Source organism: Pongo abelii, chromosome 6 (assembly GCF_028885655.2).
Source record: "Pongo abelii isolate AG06213 chromosome 6, NHGRI_mPonAbe1-v2.0_pri, whole genome shotgun sequence".
Classification (NCBI taxonomy): Eukaryota; Metazoa; Chordata; class Mammalia; order Primates; family Hominidae; genus Pongo; species Pongo abelii.
The window spans coordinates 63,509,971-63,529,407 of NC_071991.2; the positions used below are offsets into that span (position 1 = coordinate 63,509,971).

General features: G+C 35.7%; 1 protein-coding gene across 1 annotated transcript in view; it reads right to left on the minus strand.

Moving 5' to 3' along the window:
- DNAH11 (dynein axonemal heavy chain 11) overlaps positions 1-19,437 on the minus strand; it is a 359,682-nt gene that overhangs the window by 274,767 nt on the left and 65,478 nt on the right. The window contains exons 21-25 of the mRNA XM_054559402.2: positions 13,393-13,551; positions 12,378-12,461; positions 10,900-11,058; positions 9,449-9,571; positions 8,589-8,711 (exon numbers count right to left, since the gene is read on the minus strand). Coding sequence (XP_054415377.1) covers positions 8,589-8,711; positions 9,449-9,571; positions 10,900-11,058; positions 12,378-12,461; positions 13,393-13,551 — 648 coding nt within the window. The remainder of the gene's footprint in view (positions 1-8,588; positions 8,712-9,448; positions 9,572-10,899; positions 11,059-12,377; positions 12,462-13,392; positions 13,552-19,437) is intronic.

Genomic DNA, 19,437 nt, shown 5'->3' on the forward strand with positions numbered 1-19,437 from the left:
ACCAAGAATACTGTGTCCTGCAAACTTACACTTCAAATATGAGAGACAGATTAAAGTAATTTCCCTGACAAACAAAAGCTGAGCTAATTCACCACCACCAGAATAGTTTTACAAAAAATGCTAAAGGAAATTCTTCAATCTGAAATAGAAAAACACTGACATTAAACAATGTATTTAAAGCCATAAAACCCACTGGTAAAATTAAATATGTGAACAAACACAGAATATTCTAGTACTGTAACTACGGTGTGTAATCTACTCATACCCCTGGCATGAAGCCCAAAAGACAAATCTATCAAAAACAATAGCTACAGCAAACTGTTAAGAGATAGACAATATAAAAATATACAAATTGAGACAACCAAAGCTCAAAATGTGGGGTGGGGGGAAGGAATGGAGTTTCTTCTTCATTTTTTCTTTGGGTTTCTTTTCTTTGTGATCTAATATAAGTTGTCATCTCTTTAAAATAACTTGGTATAGTTTTTCTAAGCCTCATGGTAACCACAATGCAAAAACCTGTAACAGATTCACTAAAAATAATAAGCATTGAATTAAAACATATTAACAGAGAAAATCGCTTAACAATAAAGGAAGACAGTAAGAAAGTAAAAAAGAAAAATTATAAAACAACCAGAAGATAAGTAACAAAATGGCAGTAATAAGTCCTTAATAACAACACTGACCATAAATGGACTCAATTCTCCAATTAAATGCATAAAGTGGCTGAATAGCTAAAGAAACATAACAGAACTATACAGTGCCTACAAGAAACCCACTTCACCTATAAAGACACATATAGACTGAAAGTGAAAGAGTGGAAAATGATATACCATGCAACTAGAAACCAAAAAAGAGTAAGAGTAGCTATACTAAGATCAGATAAAATATATTACAATCAAGATTGTAAAAAGAGGTAAAGAAGATAACTACATAATGATAAAGGAATCAATTAGGCAAGAGAAAATAATAATTATAAGTATTAAATATCTGTGCACCCAACACCTAAACTCCCAAGTATATAACACAAACATTAATAGACCTAAAGGGATAAAGGGAAAGACAGGCTGCAACACAATGATAGTACAGGACTTTAACACCCCATTCTCAGTAATGGACAGATCTTCCAGATTTTAAAAATCAACAAAGAAACATCAGAGTTAAACTACACACTAGACCTAGTAGTCCTGAATGACTGACACAGAATATTTTACCCAACTACTGCAGAATACAAATTCTTTTTGTCAGCACATGGATTCTCCAGAATAGATCATATCTTAGGGCACAAAACAAGTTTCAAAAAATTCTAAAAAGTAGAAATCATATCGAGTACCTTTTCTGATTACAATGAAATAAAACTAGAAATCATTAACAAGAGGAACCTTAGAAATGTCACAAACACATGGAAATTAAACAACATGCTCCTAACCAACCAATAAATCAATGAAGAAATTAAGAAGGAAATGTAAAAATTTTCTGAAACAAATTAAAATGGAAATAAAACATATCAAAATCTATGTGATACAATAAAAGCCAGTAATAAGAGGGAAGTTTAGAGCAACAAGCACATATATCAAAAAAGTAGAAGGCCTTCAAATAAACAACCTAACAATACACCTCAAGGAACTAGAAAAGCAAAAACAATCCCAACTGAACATCAGCAAAAGGAAAGGAATAACAAGGATGAGAGCTGAAATAAATAAAATTAAAACTGAAGAAAAAATACAGAAGATCAACAACACGAAAGTTGGTTTTGTGAAAAGATAAAATTGATAAGCCTTTAGCTAGACTAAGAAAATGAAGCCAGCATTACCCTGATACCAAAAGCAGAAAAGGACACAAAAGAGAAAATTACAGGCCAATATTACAGATAAACATAGATGCCACAATTCTCTACAAAATATTAGCTGATGGAATTCAACAATACATTAAAAAATCATTCACCATGGTTAAGTGGGAGTCATTCCAGGGATAGAAGGATAGTTTATGTGAGTCAAGAAATGTGATGTAGCACATCAATAGAACCAAGAAGAAAAACCATATGATTATTCCAACAAATTTCAAAAAGGCGTTTGATAAAATTCAACAACCTTTTATGATAAAAACCCTCATCAAAATTGGCACAGAAGGAACATATCTCAAAATAGTAAAGGTCATATACAACAAACCCACAGCTAACATTGTACTGAATGGGGAAAATTTGATAGCCTTTCCTCTAAGATCTGGAACAAGACAAGATACCCTTTTTCACTCTTTGTATTCAATACAGTATTAGAAGTCCTGGTCAGAGCAATTAGGCAAGAGAAAGAAATAAAAGGCATTCAAACTGGAAGGTGGAAGTCAAATTAGCCTTGTTCTCAGATTACATGATCTTGTACCTAGAAAAACCTAAAGACTCCACCAAAAAAAACTGTTAGAACTGATAAACAAGTTTAGGAAAGTTGCAGGATACAAAGTAGACATACAAAAAACAGTTGCATTTATATGTACCAACAGAAAACCTTTGAAAAAAGAAATCAAGAAGGCAATCACATTTACAATAGCTACAAATAATATAAAATATGTAGGAATCAAATTAACCAAAGAAGTGAAAGATGAAAAGTGAAAGTTTCTATATGAGAAACATTATGAAACACTAATGAAAGAAACTGAAGACACACACAAAAAACAGAAAGATATTCCATGCTCATGGATTGGAAGAGTATTGTTAAAATGACAATATTACCCAAAGCAATTTCTAAATTCAATGCAATCTCTATCAAAATACCAATGACTTTTTTCCATAGAAATAGAAAAAGTTTCAAAATTTATATGGAATCACAGAAGACCCTGAATAGTCAAAGCAATCCTGAGCAAAAAGAACAAAGCTAGAGGCATCAAACTACCTGTCTTTGAAATTTACTACAAAGCTATATAGTAACCAAATCAGCATAGTACTGGCATAATAACAGAGAGAGAGAGCAATGGAACAGAATAGAGACCCAAGATATAAACCCATACATTTAAAGCCAATTAATTTTCAGCTAAGGTGCCAAGAACATACAATGGGGAAAGGACAGTCTTTTCAATAAATGGTACTGGGAAAACTGGATAACCATATGCAGAAGAATGAAACTAGATTCCTATCCCTCAATGTAAACAAAAATCAAATCAAAATGGATTAAGAGTTGAATCTAAGACCTGAAACTATAAAACTACTAGAAGAAAACACTGGAGAAATGCTCCAGGATTTTGGTGTGGGCAAAGATTTTTTGTGTGTGTGTAAGACTTCAAAAGCCCAGGCAACAAAAACAAAACTGGGCAAACAGGATCATGCCAAGACAAAATGCTTCTGCACAGCAATAGAAACAATTAACGAAGTGAAGAGGCAACCTACAGAATGGGAGAAAATATTTGCAAACTACTCATCTGATAAGGGATTAATAACCAGAATACATAAGAAATTCAAACAACCCAGTGGCAAAACAAAAACAAAACAAAACCCCAATCTGATTTTAAAATGGGCAAAATATTTGAATAGGCATTTCTCAAAAGAAGACATACAGGCCGGGCGCTGTGGCTTACGCCTTTAATCCCACACTTTAGGGGCAGAGGCAGGCAGATCACAAGGTCAGGAGATCGAGACCATCCTGGCTAACATAGTGAAACCCCATCTCTACTAAAAATAGAAAAAATTAGCCAGGCATGGTGGCGGGCACCTGTAGTCCCAGCTACTTGGGAGGCTGAGGCAGAAGAATGGCGTGAACCCGGAAGGCAGAGCTTGCAGTGAGCCAAGATCACGCCACTGTACTCCAGCCTGGGTGACAGAGGAGACCCCGCCTCAAAAAAAAAAAAAGACATACAAATGGCCAACAGTTATATGAAAAAATGCTCAACATCACTAATCCTAAGAGAAATGCAAATCATAATACAATGAGATATGATGTCACCCCAGTTAAATGGCTTTTACCAAAAAGGCAAAAATGGATGCTGCTGGCAAGGATGTGGAGAAAGGGGAACACTTGTACACTGTTGGTAGAAATGTAAATTAGTATAGTCACTATGGAGAACAGTACGGAGAGTTTTCAAAGAACTAAAAATGTAATCCAGCAATTCCACTACCAGGTATATACCCAAAAGAAAAAATCAGTATGTTGAAAAAACACCTGCACTTCCATGTTTTTTGCAGTACTATTTTACAATAGCCAAAATAAAGAATTGACCTAAGTGCCCACTAACAGATAGATTTAAGAATGGTATATACATACAATAGAATATTATTCAGCCATAAAAATAATAATGAAATCATGTCATTTGCAGCAATGTGGATGGAACTGGAGGACATTATGTTAAGTGAAATAAGGCAAGCATAGAAAGACAAATATCACGCATTCCCACTCATATATGGGAATTTTTTTTAAAAAGTGGGTCTCATAAGACCCAGTATTAGATAGATCAGTAGGGTGGCTACAGTTTACAATAATCTATTGTGTATTTCAAAAGATCTAGAAGAGAAAAATTCCAGTAGTTTTAGCACAAAGACAAATATTTAAGATGATGGTCATCCCAATTACACTGATTTGATCTTTACGTTTTATATGCATATATTAAATTATCACATGTACCCCCAAATTATGTACATCTCTTATGCATCAATATGAAAAAAATAAATGTTTTCTAAGTCTGCCAGATAATCTTAGATAAAAACTTCAGAAGATCAAAAATAACATCAAGTATTTTTCCAATCACAGTGGCATAAAAGTATAAATTAGTGACAGCAGGAATTTTGGAAACTCACAAATACATGAAAATTATAACATGCTCCCAAACAACCAATGGGTCAAAGAAGAAATCAAAAGAGAAATTTTAAAATATATTGAGACAAATGAAAACAGGAACACAACATACTAAAACTTATGGAATGCAGCAAAACCAGTTCTAAGAGAGAAGTTTTTAGCAATAAATGTTTACAACAACAAGAAAATCTCAAATAAACAACTTAATGCTAACCTTCAGGAACTAGAAAAAGAAGAACAAACTAAGCCCACAATCAATAGTAGGAAAAAATGATAAAGATCAGAGCAGTAATTGATGAAATAGAGACTACAAAGACAACAAAAAGACCAATGGAATGAAGAACTGGTTTTTTGAATAGTAAACAAAATCAACAAACCTTTAGCCAGACTAAGGAAAGAAGGGAGATAACTCAAAATCAGAAATGAAAGAAGAGTTATTACAACTGATATGACAGAAATACAAAGGATCATAAGAGACTACTATGAACAGTTATATGTCAACAAATTGAAATGGTTAAGTTCCTAGAAACATACAACCTACCAAGACTGAATCAAGAAGAAATAAAAGATCTGAACAGATGAGTAAAGACACTGATTCAATACTAAAATATTTCCCCTCAAAAGAAAGGCCTAGGACAGGAGGGCTTCATGGTGGAATTCTGCCAAACATTTAAATAAGAACTAATACTAATTCTTCTCAAACTCTTCCAAAAAAACTTAAGGAGAAATACTTCCAAACTCACTTTATGAGGCCATGATTATCCTGATACCAAAGCCAAACAAGGACACCACAAGTAAAGAAAATTAGAAGCCAATATCCCTGATGAACATAAATTTAAAAAATCATCAGCAAAATACTAGCAAACTGATTTTAACAGTACACTAAAAAGGATCATTCACCATGATCAAGTGGGATTTATCTCAGGAATGCAAGGATATGCAAATCAATAAATGTGATATACCATATTTAACAGAAAGGACAAAACAATATGAACATCTGAATACATGCAGAAAAGGCATTTGATAAAATTCAACATCATTTCATGATTAAAAACTCCCAACAAAATTGGCATATAAAGAATGTACTTCAGCACAATAAAGGCTGAACATGAAAAGCACACAGCTAATATACTCAACAGCAAAAAATCAAAAGCTTTTTGTCTAAAATCAGGAATAAGACAAGGATGCCCACTCTCATGCTTCTATTCAATACAGTACTGGAAGATCTAGCCAGAGCAACTAGACAAGAAATAAAAAGCACTCAAATGGAAAGGAAGAAGTGAAATTGTGTCTGTTTGCTGATGACATAATCTTATATTTAGAAAATCCTAACAGCTCCATCCTAAAACTGTTAGAACTAATAAATGAATATAGTAAACTTGTAAGGTACAAAACCAACACACAAAAATCAGCATTCTTTTATACTAACAACAAACTATCTGAAAAAGAAATTAAGAAATCAATCCAATTCACGATAGTATCAAACAATAAAATACTTCAGTAAATTTACCAAAGGAGGTGAAATATCTGTATACTAAAAACTACAAAACATTGATGAAAAAATGTAGATAATACAAATAAATTGAAAAGTATTCAGTATTTAAAGTTATCCAAGTATTTAATATTGTTAAAATGTTCATACTACCTGCTACTGTACTACCTGTTATTGTGTCTCAAAGCTCATGTGCTGCAAACTTAATCAACAATGCAACAGTGTTTGAGGTGGGACCTTTAAGAGGTATTGTGAGGGCTGTGCCCTCATTAGTGGATTAGTGATATTAAGAAAGTGGATTCTTGTCAGTCACCATGTGCAAAAAAATTTTACAGAAGAAAAAAACATGTAAAAGAAAGTGGGTTAATTATAATGACTGGGTTTGTTATAAAAGTAAGTTCAACCTTCCCTTTCTCTCTCTTACCATGTGACGCCTTCTGCCACGTTATGACACAGCAAGAAGGCTCTCACCAACTGCAGCCCTTTGATCTTGGACTTCTCAGTCTTCAGAACAGCAAGCCAAACAAATTACTGCTCATTTTAAGTAACCCAGTCTGCAGCATTCTGTTGTAGTAGCACAAAACAGACTAAGACACTACCCCAAAGAGATCTATAGAATCAATGCAATCCCTACTAAAATTCCAATGTCATGTTTTCCAGAAATAGAAAAAAGAATCCTAAAATTTGTATGAATTGACGAAAGACCTAGAATAGCCCAAACAATCTTGAGCATAAAGAACAAAGCTGGAGGCATCACACTACCTGACTTCAAAATCCATTACAAAGCTATAGTAATCAAAAGAGCATGATATGGGCATAAAAACAAACACATTGACCAATGGAACAGAATACGGAGCCGAGAAATAAACTTACATATTTATGGTGGATTGATTTTCAATAAAATTTCCAAGAACACACAATGGAGAAAAGACAATTTCTTCAATAAGTGGTGCTTTGAAAAGTGGATATCCACAAGCAGAAAAATGAAATTGGACCCTTATCTCACACCATATAAAAAAACCAACTCACAATGGATTGAAGACTGAAATGTAAGACCTAAAACTATAAAATTACTAGAAGAAAACTAGGGGAAGTGCTCTACAACATTGGTCTACAAAAAGATTTCTTGAATATGACTTCAAAAGCACAGGCAAAGGCAAAAACAAAGAAATCAGATTGCATCAAACTAAAAAGCTTCTGTATAGCAATGGAAACAAAAGAGCAAAGCTACAATTGATGGATTGGGAGAAAATATTTGCAAACCATAGATATAATAAGGGGCTAATTTCCAAAATATCTAAGAAACTTAACTCAAAAGCAAAAAACCAAGTAACCCAATCAAAAAAATGGGCAAAGGATCTAAACAGTTATTTCTCAAAAGGTGACTTACAAATGACCAACAGATATTTGAAAAAATGTTCATCATCCATGATCATCAAGGAAATGCAAATTTAAACCACAATAAGATATCACTTCACACCTGTTAGAATGGCTATTATCAAAAAGACAAAAGACAAGCGTAGGTGAGAGTGTATAGAAAAGGGAACCCTTTTGCACTGTTGGTGGGAATATAAATTAATACAGCTTTTATGGAAAACAGGATGGAGTTTCCTCAGAAAACTCAAAATAGACTTACCATATGATTTGACAATCCCACTTCTGGGTATATACCCAAAGGAAATGAAATCAGTAGGCTGAAGACATATCTGTACTCTCATGTTCATTGCAGCATTATTCACAATAGCTAAGATATGAAAGCCACCTAGGTGTCCATTATGAGATGAATGGATAAAGAACATGTGGTATATAAACACAATGGAATATCACCCAGCCTTTAAAAAGAAGAAAATCCTGATTTGCAACAACATGGATGACCCTAAAGGACATTATGCTAAGAAAAATAAGCCAGGAACAAAAAGACAAATATTGTATGATGTCACCTACACATGCAATCTAAAAAAGTTGAACTCATAGAAATAGAGAGTAGAATGATGGTTACCAGAGCCTGGGGGAAGGGGAAAGAGGAGCTGTTGATCAAAGGGTACAAATTTTCAGTTAGACAGGAGGAATAAGCTTTAGTGATCTATTGCACAGTTGGTGACTACAATATATAATAATGCATTGTACTTTTCAAAATTCCTAAAGGAGATTTTAAGTGATTCACCACAAAAAAAATGTTAAGTATATGAGATGACGGTTAGCCTGATTTAATCATTCCACATTGTAAACATATATCAAAACATCACATTGTACCCTATATATACAATTATTTGTCAAATAAAAATAAAATTAAAAAATAAATGCAATAAAAATATCAATCTTACTTGGTTGTGCTCTAGAGTTTCAAAAAGTTGTTCATCAAACTTTAGTAATGGAATGCCTGTTCGATAGTGAACTTCATAAGAAAACTTCACGGTTGCCCAGGTCTGACTGATTTCAGCAATAACCTAGTAATCAACAATATAAACTAATTAATGTGCACAAAATTTAATTGAGAATCAATATCTAGACTATTATCTGGAATTAATTTTTTTTCAATTTTCAAAAAGGCAAACTGATATCAAATATTACTGGCTTCAGTTTTTTCCTCCAAGTAATTCATGTTAATGGGGTTTGAAGAATGAATTTTATCACATCAAAGGAATGAGCATCACACTAACATCAAACTTCTATTGAATGTGAGTTTATCATCCCTAACCAAAACAGAATTTGAGAGCAGGAAGGGACTTAAATGTTTGGTAGATATTATTTACAAATTAGCCAGCATGAAACAGGTAATGCCTTAAATGGGAATCAATCTGTCTTCTGTGTGAATCTGGGTAAGTTAATTACCTCTTTATACCTCAGTTTCCCCATCTGTAAAATAGAGATACTATTACTTACCTCAGAAGATTAAATGGATTAATATAAATAAAGCACTCAGAGTGGTGCTGGCTACAAAATAAAGGATATGTAAGTATTTTCTGCTATAATCATCATCATCAACAAGACCAATCCTCCAGTTTTACTGTGGCTTAGAATGATTCTAGTTCCTGCTCATCCCACACCTAATGAACAGCAAGGAACAAACTGGGACTCGTCTCTCCAGGCTCCCAGGACATCAAAAGGACTTTTCTCTAAGTTGGCTTCTATGCAAATACCCAAAATTAGCCAAGTAGAAATGACTCAGCCCCGAGGACACTACCTTCTCAGTCCCCAGCTCTTTTACCGCCTTGTCCACAATCCTTCGGACATCATCTTCCACTCTGTGTAACTGCAGTGCTAACAAATCTGCCAAAGTTGTGGCTTCATTTATTAAAAACTTGACCTGATTAGGGGGAAAAAAAAGGTAGACTTTATATTCCACGTATATTAACAGTTCCTTTTGCCTAAAGACTGGTGAAATGAATCTTAACTAAAATATACTCAAGTCAGGTGCTGAGTACATCTCTCATCTTGAAAGATGTGGACAATCTAAGACATTCCTTTTTAACTCACAATTCCTGAGGCATCACCTGCCGGAAGCAAGGGCCAAAGTTTAGTCACATCCGCGCTACACTATTTTCTTTGTTTCACATCTTTCCCTTGTCAGCACGTTTCTTATCTCCTTTGCCCACAAAACCTATTTTTAAAGAGAATCTCATTGTTCATTTATTACAATTTGGTCGAAATCCCAGGAATCAGGTAGTGGTTCGTTTGTCTTTTCTTCCTAAAGAACCCTATTCACTGAACATAATTCCCAGCTGCTTCTGTGATTTAACCTAGTTTTATCACTAATTTAATCTCAGTTCATTGGCAAAAAAATAATCTTACTCACAGTGTCATTATTCATATTTACCATGTGAAAAATAATTCTCATTTCCACATTGTCTTGTGACAATGACTCCCCCTCTCTCACGTTGACTCTCCTTCCCTCCCCTATATTTGGTCCTTGAGACATCCTCAGCTCTTCGACATACCCAAACTCACTCATGTCTCCTGTAAGTGAAGAGTTGAGCCAGCCACATAGGTTGCAGGAAAGCCATTTTCTTTCCGGCTTTTGCTAAGAATATCCAGAATCTGCTTCTTGGAGGCTGCCACCCTCTGTCCCTCCCTACCCTCTAACATTCCTTAGCACCATCCACCCCTCTGCATAAGAGGACCAAATGCCCTGATTTGCTCAGGACTGAGGGGTTTCTAGCAAGTGGATTTCAGGGATGTGAGACTTTCAGTGCTAAAACCTGGAAAGTCCTGAGAAAGCTAGATGAGTTTGCCAACCTATCTCTGTGTCAACTTTGGCCTCACTCCAGAGTTGCTGGGAGCCAGGGAGCTAGGTCTGCCCTTGAGAAAGAATGAGCAGAGATGTGTAATAGGGCCGCCCTGATTAGTCGTGCAATTTGTGTACTGAACGTGGACACCAGCCCAGACGACAAATGGAGATGGAAGCCAGCCTCCACTCTGCTGTCCTGGGGACAGCCTGGAGGAGGGTGCCTTTTTTAAAATTGTCTGTCAGATCAGGTGACTTTTTCTAGCTGGCAAAAAGGCATAACACAGCAAGTAGAGGCTATGCTGAGGGGGGTCTTTTCATAAATTACACTTCATCCCAGATGATGCAAACCAAGAAGTAACACTTCACAGTCACAAAAATGTTCAGTTAGTGAGACTGAGGATACTGACCCCAATAGCTTTCATCAGCTGGTGCCAATGCCTGTCCCTGAGGGCAGGGCTCTGTAACTCTGTGATGGCCCTCAGGGAGGCTGTCATGTCCTTAACTGTGCCTTCCAGGCCCGTGTAAGCATCCCAGACGCGGACTTCCTTGTTGAGTGACCAAATTTCCTAAAGAAAAGTGGACGAAAAAACCTAGCTCCCAAGATATAACACAGTATATATTAATAATTTACCTCCTTTGATATACATTTCCCAACTCCTGGATTAGAAAAGAGTGAAAGCATTTGAACTCCTATACTAAGGACAAAAACCAGAGAAACAAAAAGGGATCCACTCATTTGTACATTACAAGCCCACTCTGTACAAGCCACTTGTTTACACTGCTTTCTCATTCACAAGATCTAACTGAATGTCCCATGAGGAAACATAGGTAAGAGTTCACAGGACATGTGCAATGAAGAATGTTTCCTCTATAAACATAAATAAATGGAAACAGACTGTTATTAGATTACTAAGACCTCCATCGGAATACCTGACTCATTTAAACAATAGCCTTGGAATGTTGATTATCTTTGAGTGCCTGTTTCTTGAAACTTAAATATTTCATCATCTTAAAATGCCAAGTAGGTCCCTTGACTTGGCTGGTCCTCTCAGCCCAAGGAACAACATCAGCAATTGTGAATGAGAAAATCCATAGGAAAACAACTAGAACTTAGCACGAAATAAAGGACAATGTGACCCCATGACATCCAAAATAATGAAGGGACATTTTAGTTTGGGTCTTTGGGACTGGCATAATATAGGGGAAAATACAGGCAAGAGTGGGTAGGAGCCGAGGCAAGGAAGCCCCGGGGTGGAAAAAAAGCAAATGGTCCTGTCACTTTTAACTGCCTTTCACTGATAGGCACTTTGCCGTTATCCAAAGATGCTCTGTCTTCAGAGGGCATACGGCTATGCAGAATAGATATCAAATTCCAATAAGTACCAAATTACAATAGGCTCAGTTCTGTATATGTTGAACCCCTTGGGATACCGGAGTCATTAATAAGAACAAAGATCATGGTATTCCGCATAAATCCAGAAGTGGCATACTCCTATTAGTTGCCCCAAATTCCAAAGCCAAAAGGTATCTTTTCAGATACAAAATGTTTATGGTTGCTAAGTAAAGAAATCAAAAGCTTTCAGAAGCCTGACCGCTTGGCCCTGATAATGTTCCTCTCTGTTCTAGGAAGCTGTAGGAAGCTCATAATTAGAGTAGCTTCTCATAAATTCATTAACCCTAATATGCTTCTATCAACTAACTCACAGAAAGACAGGCTTGATTAGAAGTGCAACTGGCTAAGGGTGAAAAAAACACTGTCTGCTATCACTCTGTTAGAAGTAAATAAGTACGTGCAGCCCAATACACCAGATACTAGGTTAGGGAAGATGGAAGGAGGTGGTGCTGAGAAAGATAAATTGTTGTAATAGACAGTTATGGAACTCGCCTTGGCAAACCTTCTGAGTTCTACATCCATCTGTTCCACATTAATCTGTCTCCACTGGGTTTCAGTCCAATTATCAATGCTTCTCTGAAAACGCAAAAGCAGATAAAAGTGTCAACAACATTTGGTGAAAGCAAGTCTCTGCAGCAAAATATATAAACTGATGATACACAGTAACTCTATCATCCAGTGGAAAGTCAATTTTTAAAATATTAACTGCACTTGTCAAAACTTTCCTATCACCAAAACAAAAAAGTTGTCAGAACATGTCAAGCTAAAGGCTAAAACATTATGATATATTAATTTCTAGTAGCGATGATAAATTCCATACACATACCATCATTGTCACTTAATCCTGTGTACTTTGAATAAATTGATAAGTAGATTATTAAATAACAGACTTTTATAATTCTACATGTAACTAAGCTTTCACATGACAATTTTCAACCATTATAAACAAAAATCTCATCAACCATTTTTTGACCATATTTTATATTTTGTTAATATATTTCTATATGGCTTTCAACTAACATAAAAGATTATAGTGCTCGTTGCAATATGCCTCATTCCCTAGAACTTACTTTTTCACTTAAGTTTTTAACTTAATTAACCACATACAAATTATTTTTAGTAAAGGTCTGTTTGTGTATGCCCAGGCATGTAAGTATAAGCATAGGTATATGTATGAGTTGGTATGCACAGATGACTACACATGTAATATATATTTTATATTAATTTTTATTTTATTTCTATTCTTTACAATCTCCCCAAAGGATTTGAGGCAGTCAGCTTATTATACAAAGTTTCATCCTGAACTAAAAATAAAAACAACTGGTATTCAAAGAAGAATCATCCACTAACAGAGATATATGAACTCTAATTCGGGGCTGGGGTGAGGATCTAATTTCCACATATTTCAAGGCATTATAAAACCAAAATAGAATAATATAGGCTCTACAAACTGCATATATAAAACAACTACTAAATAAAAAGCATGTTTTAAAAAAGCACATCTTACTCGAACATAAATAATGACATCCCACAGTCCCTTGAGCAATTTTATTTCTTTGCGACACTGTTTCATCTGTTTGTACTCTGGAAGAGCCACTTCAAAAAGACGAGTAGATTCTTGCATCTGCAACATTTCTTCTTCTAAGGCCTCAAGCTCTTCATTTGCCTAAGGAGAGAACATAAACACCTGCATACAAACTGCCAGAGAAAGAGAAGACACGCAGTTCTGTGGCTCTGGTTATCTCGACATTTCAATCTTTGATTTTTAAAGGGAAAATAAAAATAAATCTGCAGCATAATTATTGGCAAAATGTAGAAGGTTTTAGAAGAGCAAACTCAGCTACTCAAAAAGTGAGAATAGACTACTGTTAAACACAGTAACTTCAACAATACTCTCCCTATACACATATTAGCAAAATTTCCTCTTCATCAGATTTCTCTGAATACAATTTTTCCTCTTGGTTTTTGTACCGAGAGCTGGGGAATTTGCTGAAGAACAAAAGGTGGGGCTCTAGAAACTTCCACGTAAGAATGAATTATATTTTAAGTAATGACTTAGTTTATTAAAACTTTCAGATTTAAAAAATACCCTACAGATTATCAATAATATCAAATGCACTCAAGAGAATTTGTGAAATAAAGCACAAAGTTAAAAACACAGTCCAGTATGAAAACATCACCATATGACTATCTTTATCAAGGTTCAATTATATACCCCATCTACGTAGAATAGTTTACATTTTACACCAAACGTAAATGCTGACATGTTTTTTCTTTTGTGATGACCAACTCTTAATTTTCATCTTTAATTAACAAAATGGTACTATGCTTACATGGTAAAAGTTCAAGGTGTAGAGGAGCATTTGCAAGGCAGGAAAGCAATCCTTCAGGTTCACTCTCATTCTTTTGGATGCTATTTCTGTAACTCCCAATTCTGTGCTCAAGCTGCTCTTTCTTGATTGATCACATTTAGACATTATACTAGGTTACTACTGGCTTTGCAAAAGAAGGACTTAACTTTGTTTTTCCACTTTCTATTTTCTCCCATCCTCCTCCCAAGATCCAACAATAGTATTACTTTAGTTTCTTTGAACTTTAAATACCTATACTTAATGCTTTTGTGTTCCATCAACCTTCAATTCTTTTTCAATTGATAAATAAAAATTGTATATAAAAATTGTATATATTTATCACATACAACACGATGCTTTGGAATTGCGAGGCCAGGCACAGTGGCTCATGCCTGTAATCCTAGCATTTTGGGAAGTCAAAGTGGGTGGATCGCTGGAGCCCAGGAATTTGAGACCAGCCTGGGCAATGTGGCAAAACCCCATTTCTATTAAAAGCGCAAAAAAAAAAAAAAAATTAGCTGGGCATGGTGGCATGTGCCTGTAGTCCCAGCTACTCGGGAGGCTGAGGTGGGAGAATCACCTGAGACTGGGGAAGGTTGAGACTGCAGTGAGTTGAAATCGCACCACTGCACTACAGCCTGGTCAGAGTGAGACCCTATCTCAACAAAACAAAACAAAACAAAAAATCTATACATTGTGAAATGGCTCTATAGAGCTAATTAATATATGCATTACCTCACACACTTCATCATCTCACACTTTTTGTGGTGAGAACACTTAAAATCTACTCAGCAATTTTCAAAATACAATATGTTGCTATTAACTATAGTCACCATGTTGTACAAGAAGTCTTGTGAACTTATTCCTCCTAACTGAAATTTTCTATCCTTGCCTAACATCTCCCCAACCCCAACTCTGTCTCTCCATTTCCTACTATGTAAAGAAGAATCTTAGCATCCTGCTTTCATTTTCACTAGTTATATCTTCACAAACAAGAACTGCAATTCTTTCAGTTTTAAAATGTTTTATTATGAAACATTTTCTACACATAAAAAGGATATATGCGTTTGTTCCCCATCTAGCCTAAGAAATATGACTAATAATTTTTAATGCCTTTTCGCAATTTTATCCCTCTTTCCCTACTATTTAACCACAAAACCTAACTTTTTATTTAATAGTCTAATTTTTATATTTTCACATTAATTTACTAAGTGCTAAATGTTAAAATTTGTTTGTGAAATGCAGTTTACTACATATATCACATTTCAATTGATATTTATGTTCACCTATATATTCATGATGATGTGTGTGAAGTTCATTTCCTCTACCGCATAGTACTACATCATATGAATATACACTATTTTTTTTACTTCTGATAGTCATTTTGGCTTTTCCTATGTTTCACCCTTATTACTAATGCTTCTGGAAATTTTCATGTTCCCTATCATATAGTACTTTATGTAGAGTTTTAATTCTTTTATTAGGTAAAAAATGTCTTCTAAGTGTTTCCATCATGAATGAACGTTGAATGATAGCTAAAGTTCTTTTGGCATTTCTTGCGATAATCATACGATTTTTTCTCCCTAATTTGTTAATGCAATTAGTTATACTGATTTTCTAATGTTAAGCGAAATTTATTTTCCTTAAATGAAAACTTGTTTATAAATTGGCGTAATTTGATTGTTTTGTTTAGTATGTTTGTATCTATATGTACATGAGAAAGGCTGATCTATATTTTTTTCCTTTCTCATACTATGCTTTTATAAAAATCAGACATGCTTCATAAAGTAATTTTTGAGTGTTCATTCTTCTTCAGGTTCCTGGAATCATGTGAATGAGATCCGTTTCTTGAAAGCTTCTGAAGATTCACCTGTAAAGCCATCAGGGCTTCTTGGTCTTTTTTTTTTTTTTTTTTTTTTGAGACAGAGTCTCACTCTGTCGCCCAGGCTGGAGTGTAGTAGTGCAATCTTGGCTCACTGCAAGCTCCACCTCCTGGATTCATGCCATTCTCCTCCTTCAGCCTCCCAAGTAGCTGGGACTACAGGCACCTGCCACCATGCCCAGCTAATTTTTTGTATTTTCAGTAGAGACGGGGTTTTACCGTATTAGCCAGGATGGTCTCGATCTCCTGACCTCATGATCCACCCACCTCGGCCTCCCAAAGTGCTGGGATTACAGGCATGAGCCCCCGTGCCCGGCCTTCTTAGTCTCTCTTTTGGAAATTTTTTTGTTTTTTAACTACTGGTTAATATTTTTCTTTTTATTTTCCAACTGGCTAAGTTTGAATAGTTATATGACTACTCAGATTTACTAAGACAGTTTTGGTAAATTATATTTTTCTAAAAATTTATCCATTTTAAGTTTTTAAGTTTCTTATTAATAGTGCTCTATATTTTTGAATGTCTGCTATTCCTCTACAACTATTCCCTATTTTATTCTAATACTGTTAATTTTGCTGTTTTTCTGTTTTTCCCTTGATGATTTCACCAGAGGTTTGCCCATAGAGTTAGTCTTTTCTAAGAACTAAATTTGGCATTGTTTGGAGTATAACTAGTTATTCATCACTATAAATAACTAGAGTTATTTTAGTGATGGTTCACTATAAATAGAGTTATTTTAGTGATGGTTCACTATAAATAACTAGAGTTATGTTAGTAATGGTTTATTGGTGGTGAATATATTACATTTTTGTTTACCTGAAATATCTTCATTTCACTATTATTGAGATATTATTTTTCCCAGTAGAATTGAAAGACATCACCTACTACCTTCTCGCTCCCATTGTTGCTAATGAGAAGTATGCTGTTAGTCTAATCATCATTTCTAACAAGTGACTGGTCTTTTCTATCTGGTTGCTTTGAAAATCCTTTTACTTTTGGTATTCTGCAGTTCACTGTGATGTGTCTAGATGCAGTCTTTGTATTTATTCTGGTTGGGATTCAGTGAATTTCCTGAATCTATTGATTCATATTTTGACCAGTGTATTAGTCAAGGTTCTCCAGAAAGATAGAACCAACACGAAAAAATAAATAGATATATGAGGGAAGTTTTATTAGGGGTATTGGCTCACATGATTATGAAGGCTGAGAAGTCTCACAATAAGCCATTTGCAAGATGGAAACCCGGATGCCAGTAGTGTGGCTCAGTGCAAGTTCAAAGGCCTCAGAACCAGGAAAGCTGAGAGTGTAATCCTCAGTCCAGGGCCAAAGTCCTAAGAACCAGATGCTGAGGGTGGGGGGCTGTAGGTTCAAGTCCTGCAGTCCAAAGTCCAGGGACACTGGAATTCTGATGTCCAAGACCAGGAGAAAGGTATTCCTTTTCCAGAGGAGACAGCGAATTTGCCTCTCCTTTGCCTTTTTCTTCTATCTGGGCCCCCAGCCAATTGGACAATGCCCACTCGCACTGCAGGTAGATCTTCTCCACTCAGTCCACCAACTCACAAACCAGTCTCTCCTGTGTCCTCAGACATGCCCAGAAATAATGTTTTACCAGCTCTGTACGTATCCCTTAATCAAGCTGACACCTAAATTTAACCATCACAACCAGTCCTTTAAAAGTCTCAGCTATTATCTTGCAGACTATATTCTGTTCATTCTCTCTTCCAGGAAGTACAAATAGAAGAGTTGGATGGCATTCTAACTTCTGTGTGTCCCTTAAGCTCTTTTATATTTTCTATCTCCTTACACCTATGCCTGCATTCTAAGTGATTTCCTCCAACGTAATTTGTATATCACTAATTCTCTTTCCAGTTTTAATGAGCTCTTTAACCCATCTGCTGAGTTGTATTTTTTTTTTTTCCACAACTGTATTTTTTCATTTCCATAAGTATCTGGCCCTTTTTCAAATTCAACTGATCACAGTTGATAGTCTCAAAACTGAGAACTTGCTCATTTTTTTCAATATTATCTTTTATTTCCTTCTAATATCTGAAGCTTTGTATGAATCTCTATCTGTGGTTTCTTTCAACTGACTCTTATGCGTAATGGTGTGTTTATTGTTTTATTGTGTACTCATATCTGACTGAACTTAATCTGTTGGACCCCCTAAAGAGACTGAATGAGAATACTTTTTTTCAGAGATGATTTAGGTTTGCTTCTACTAGTTGCTAGGAAGATACTTGTAACCATTTCAATTTCCTGGCTTAGAAATTCCTTAAATCAGAGGGGTAGCATAAAACTGGACCATAGACCCTTGTGAGAACAGGAATATGTTTATAAACTCCCAGAGTATCTTTTTCTGTTTTTATTTTATTTTATTTTTTTTTTTCTGAGACGGAGTCTCACACTGTCGCCCAGGCTGGAGTGCAGTGGTGCAATCTCGGCTCACCGCAAGCTCCGCCTCCCAGGTTCATGCTATTCTCTTGCCTCAGCCTCCCGAGTAGCTGGGACTACAAGCACCTACCACCACGCCCGGCTAATTTTTTTAATTTTTAGTAGAGACGGGGTTTCACCGTGTTAGCCAGGATGGTCTCGATCTCCTGACCTTGTGATCCGCCCGCTTCAGCCTCCCAAAGTGCTGGGATTACAGGCATGAGCCACCGCACACGGCCCCTTTTCTGTTTTTTTCACCCTACTCTGAGAATTAGTGAAGACCCACAGCGATCTCATCGGCTTCCTTTGCATGCTGCAGACCTTCCCTAGCCCACTCTCCAATGAGGGTGTTACCCTTAAGAGCATCTTCTATTTTCCCATGAGAAATTTAATCTCATAGTTCTAGACTTCTGATATTTTCATTTTCACTACAGCAGCACAGCCTTCTGCATTTGCCTCTACTTTTTCTTGCCCTTTAGAGATTTGTCTTATGTTCTTGTGAACTCAGCAATAGATTAAAAATTATACATTTGTGAATATGTATTCAGCATCTGTTTTATGAAAGAGGGCTTTTCAAAATGTCTGGTCTACCATAATCTCCAAAGCCAATATCCCCTTGATTTATTTTTAATCATTTTTTTCCTATTACTTACACTAATTGCATTATTCCTAGAAATATATACCCAGTTATGGCCGGGCACAGTAGCTCATGCTTGTAATCCCAGCAAGTTGGGAGGCTGAGGCAGGCAGATCACTGGAGGTCAGGAGTTCAAGAACAGTCTGGCCAACATGGCAAAACCCAGTCTCTACTAAAAATACAAAAATTAGCCAGGTGTGGTGGTGCGTGCCTGTCTGTGGTCCCAGCTACTCAGGACGTTGAGGCAGGAGAAC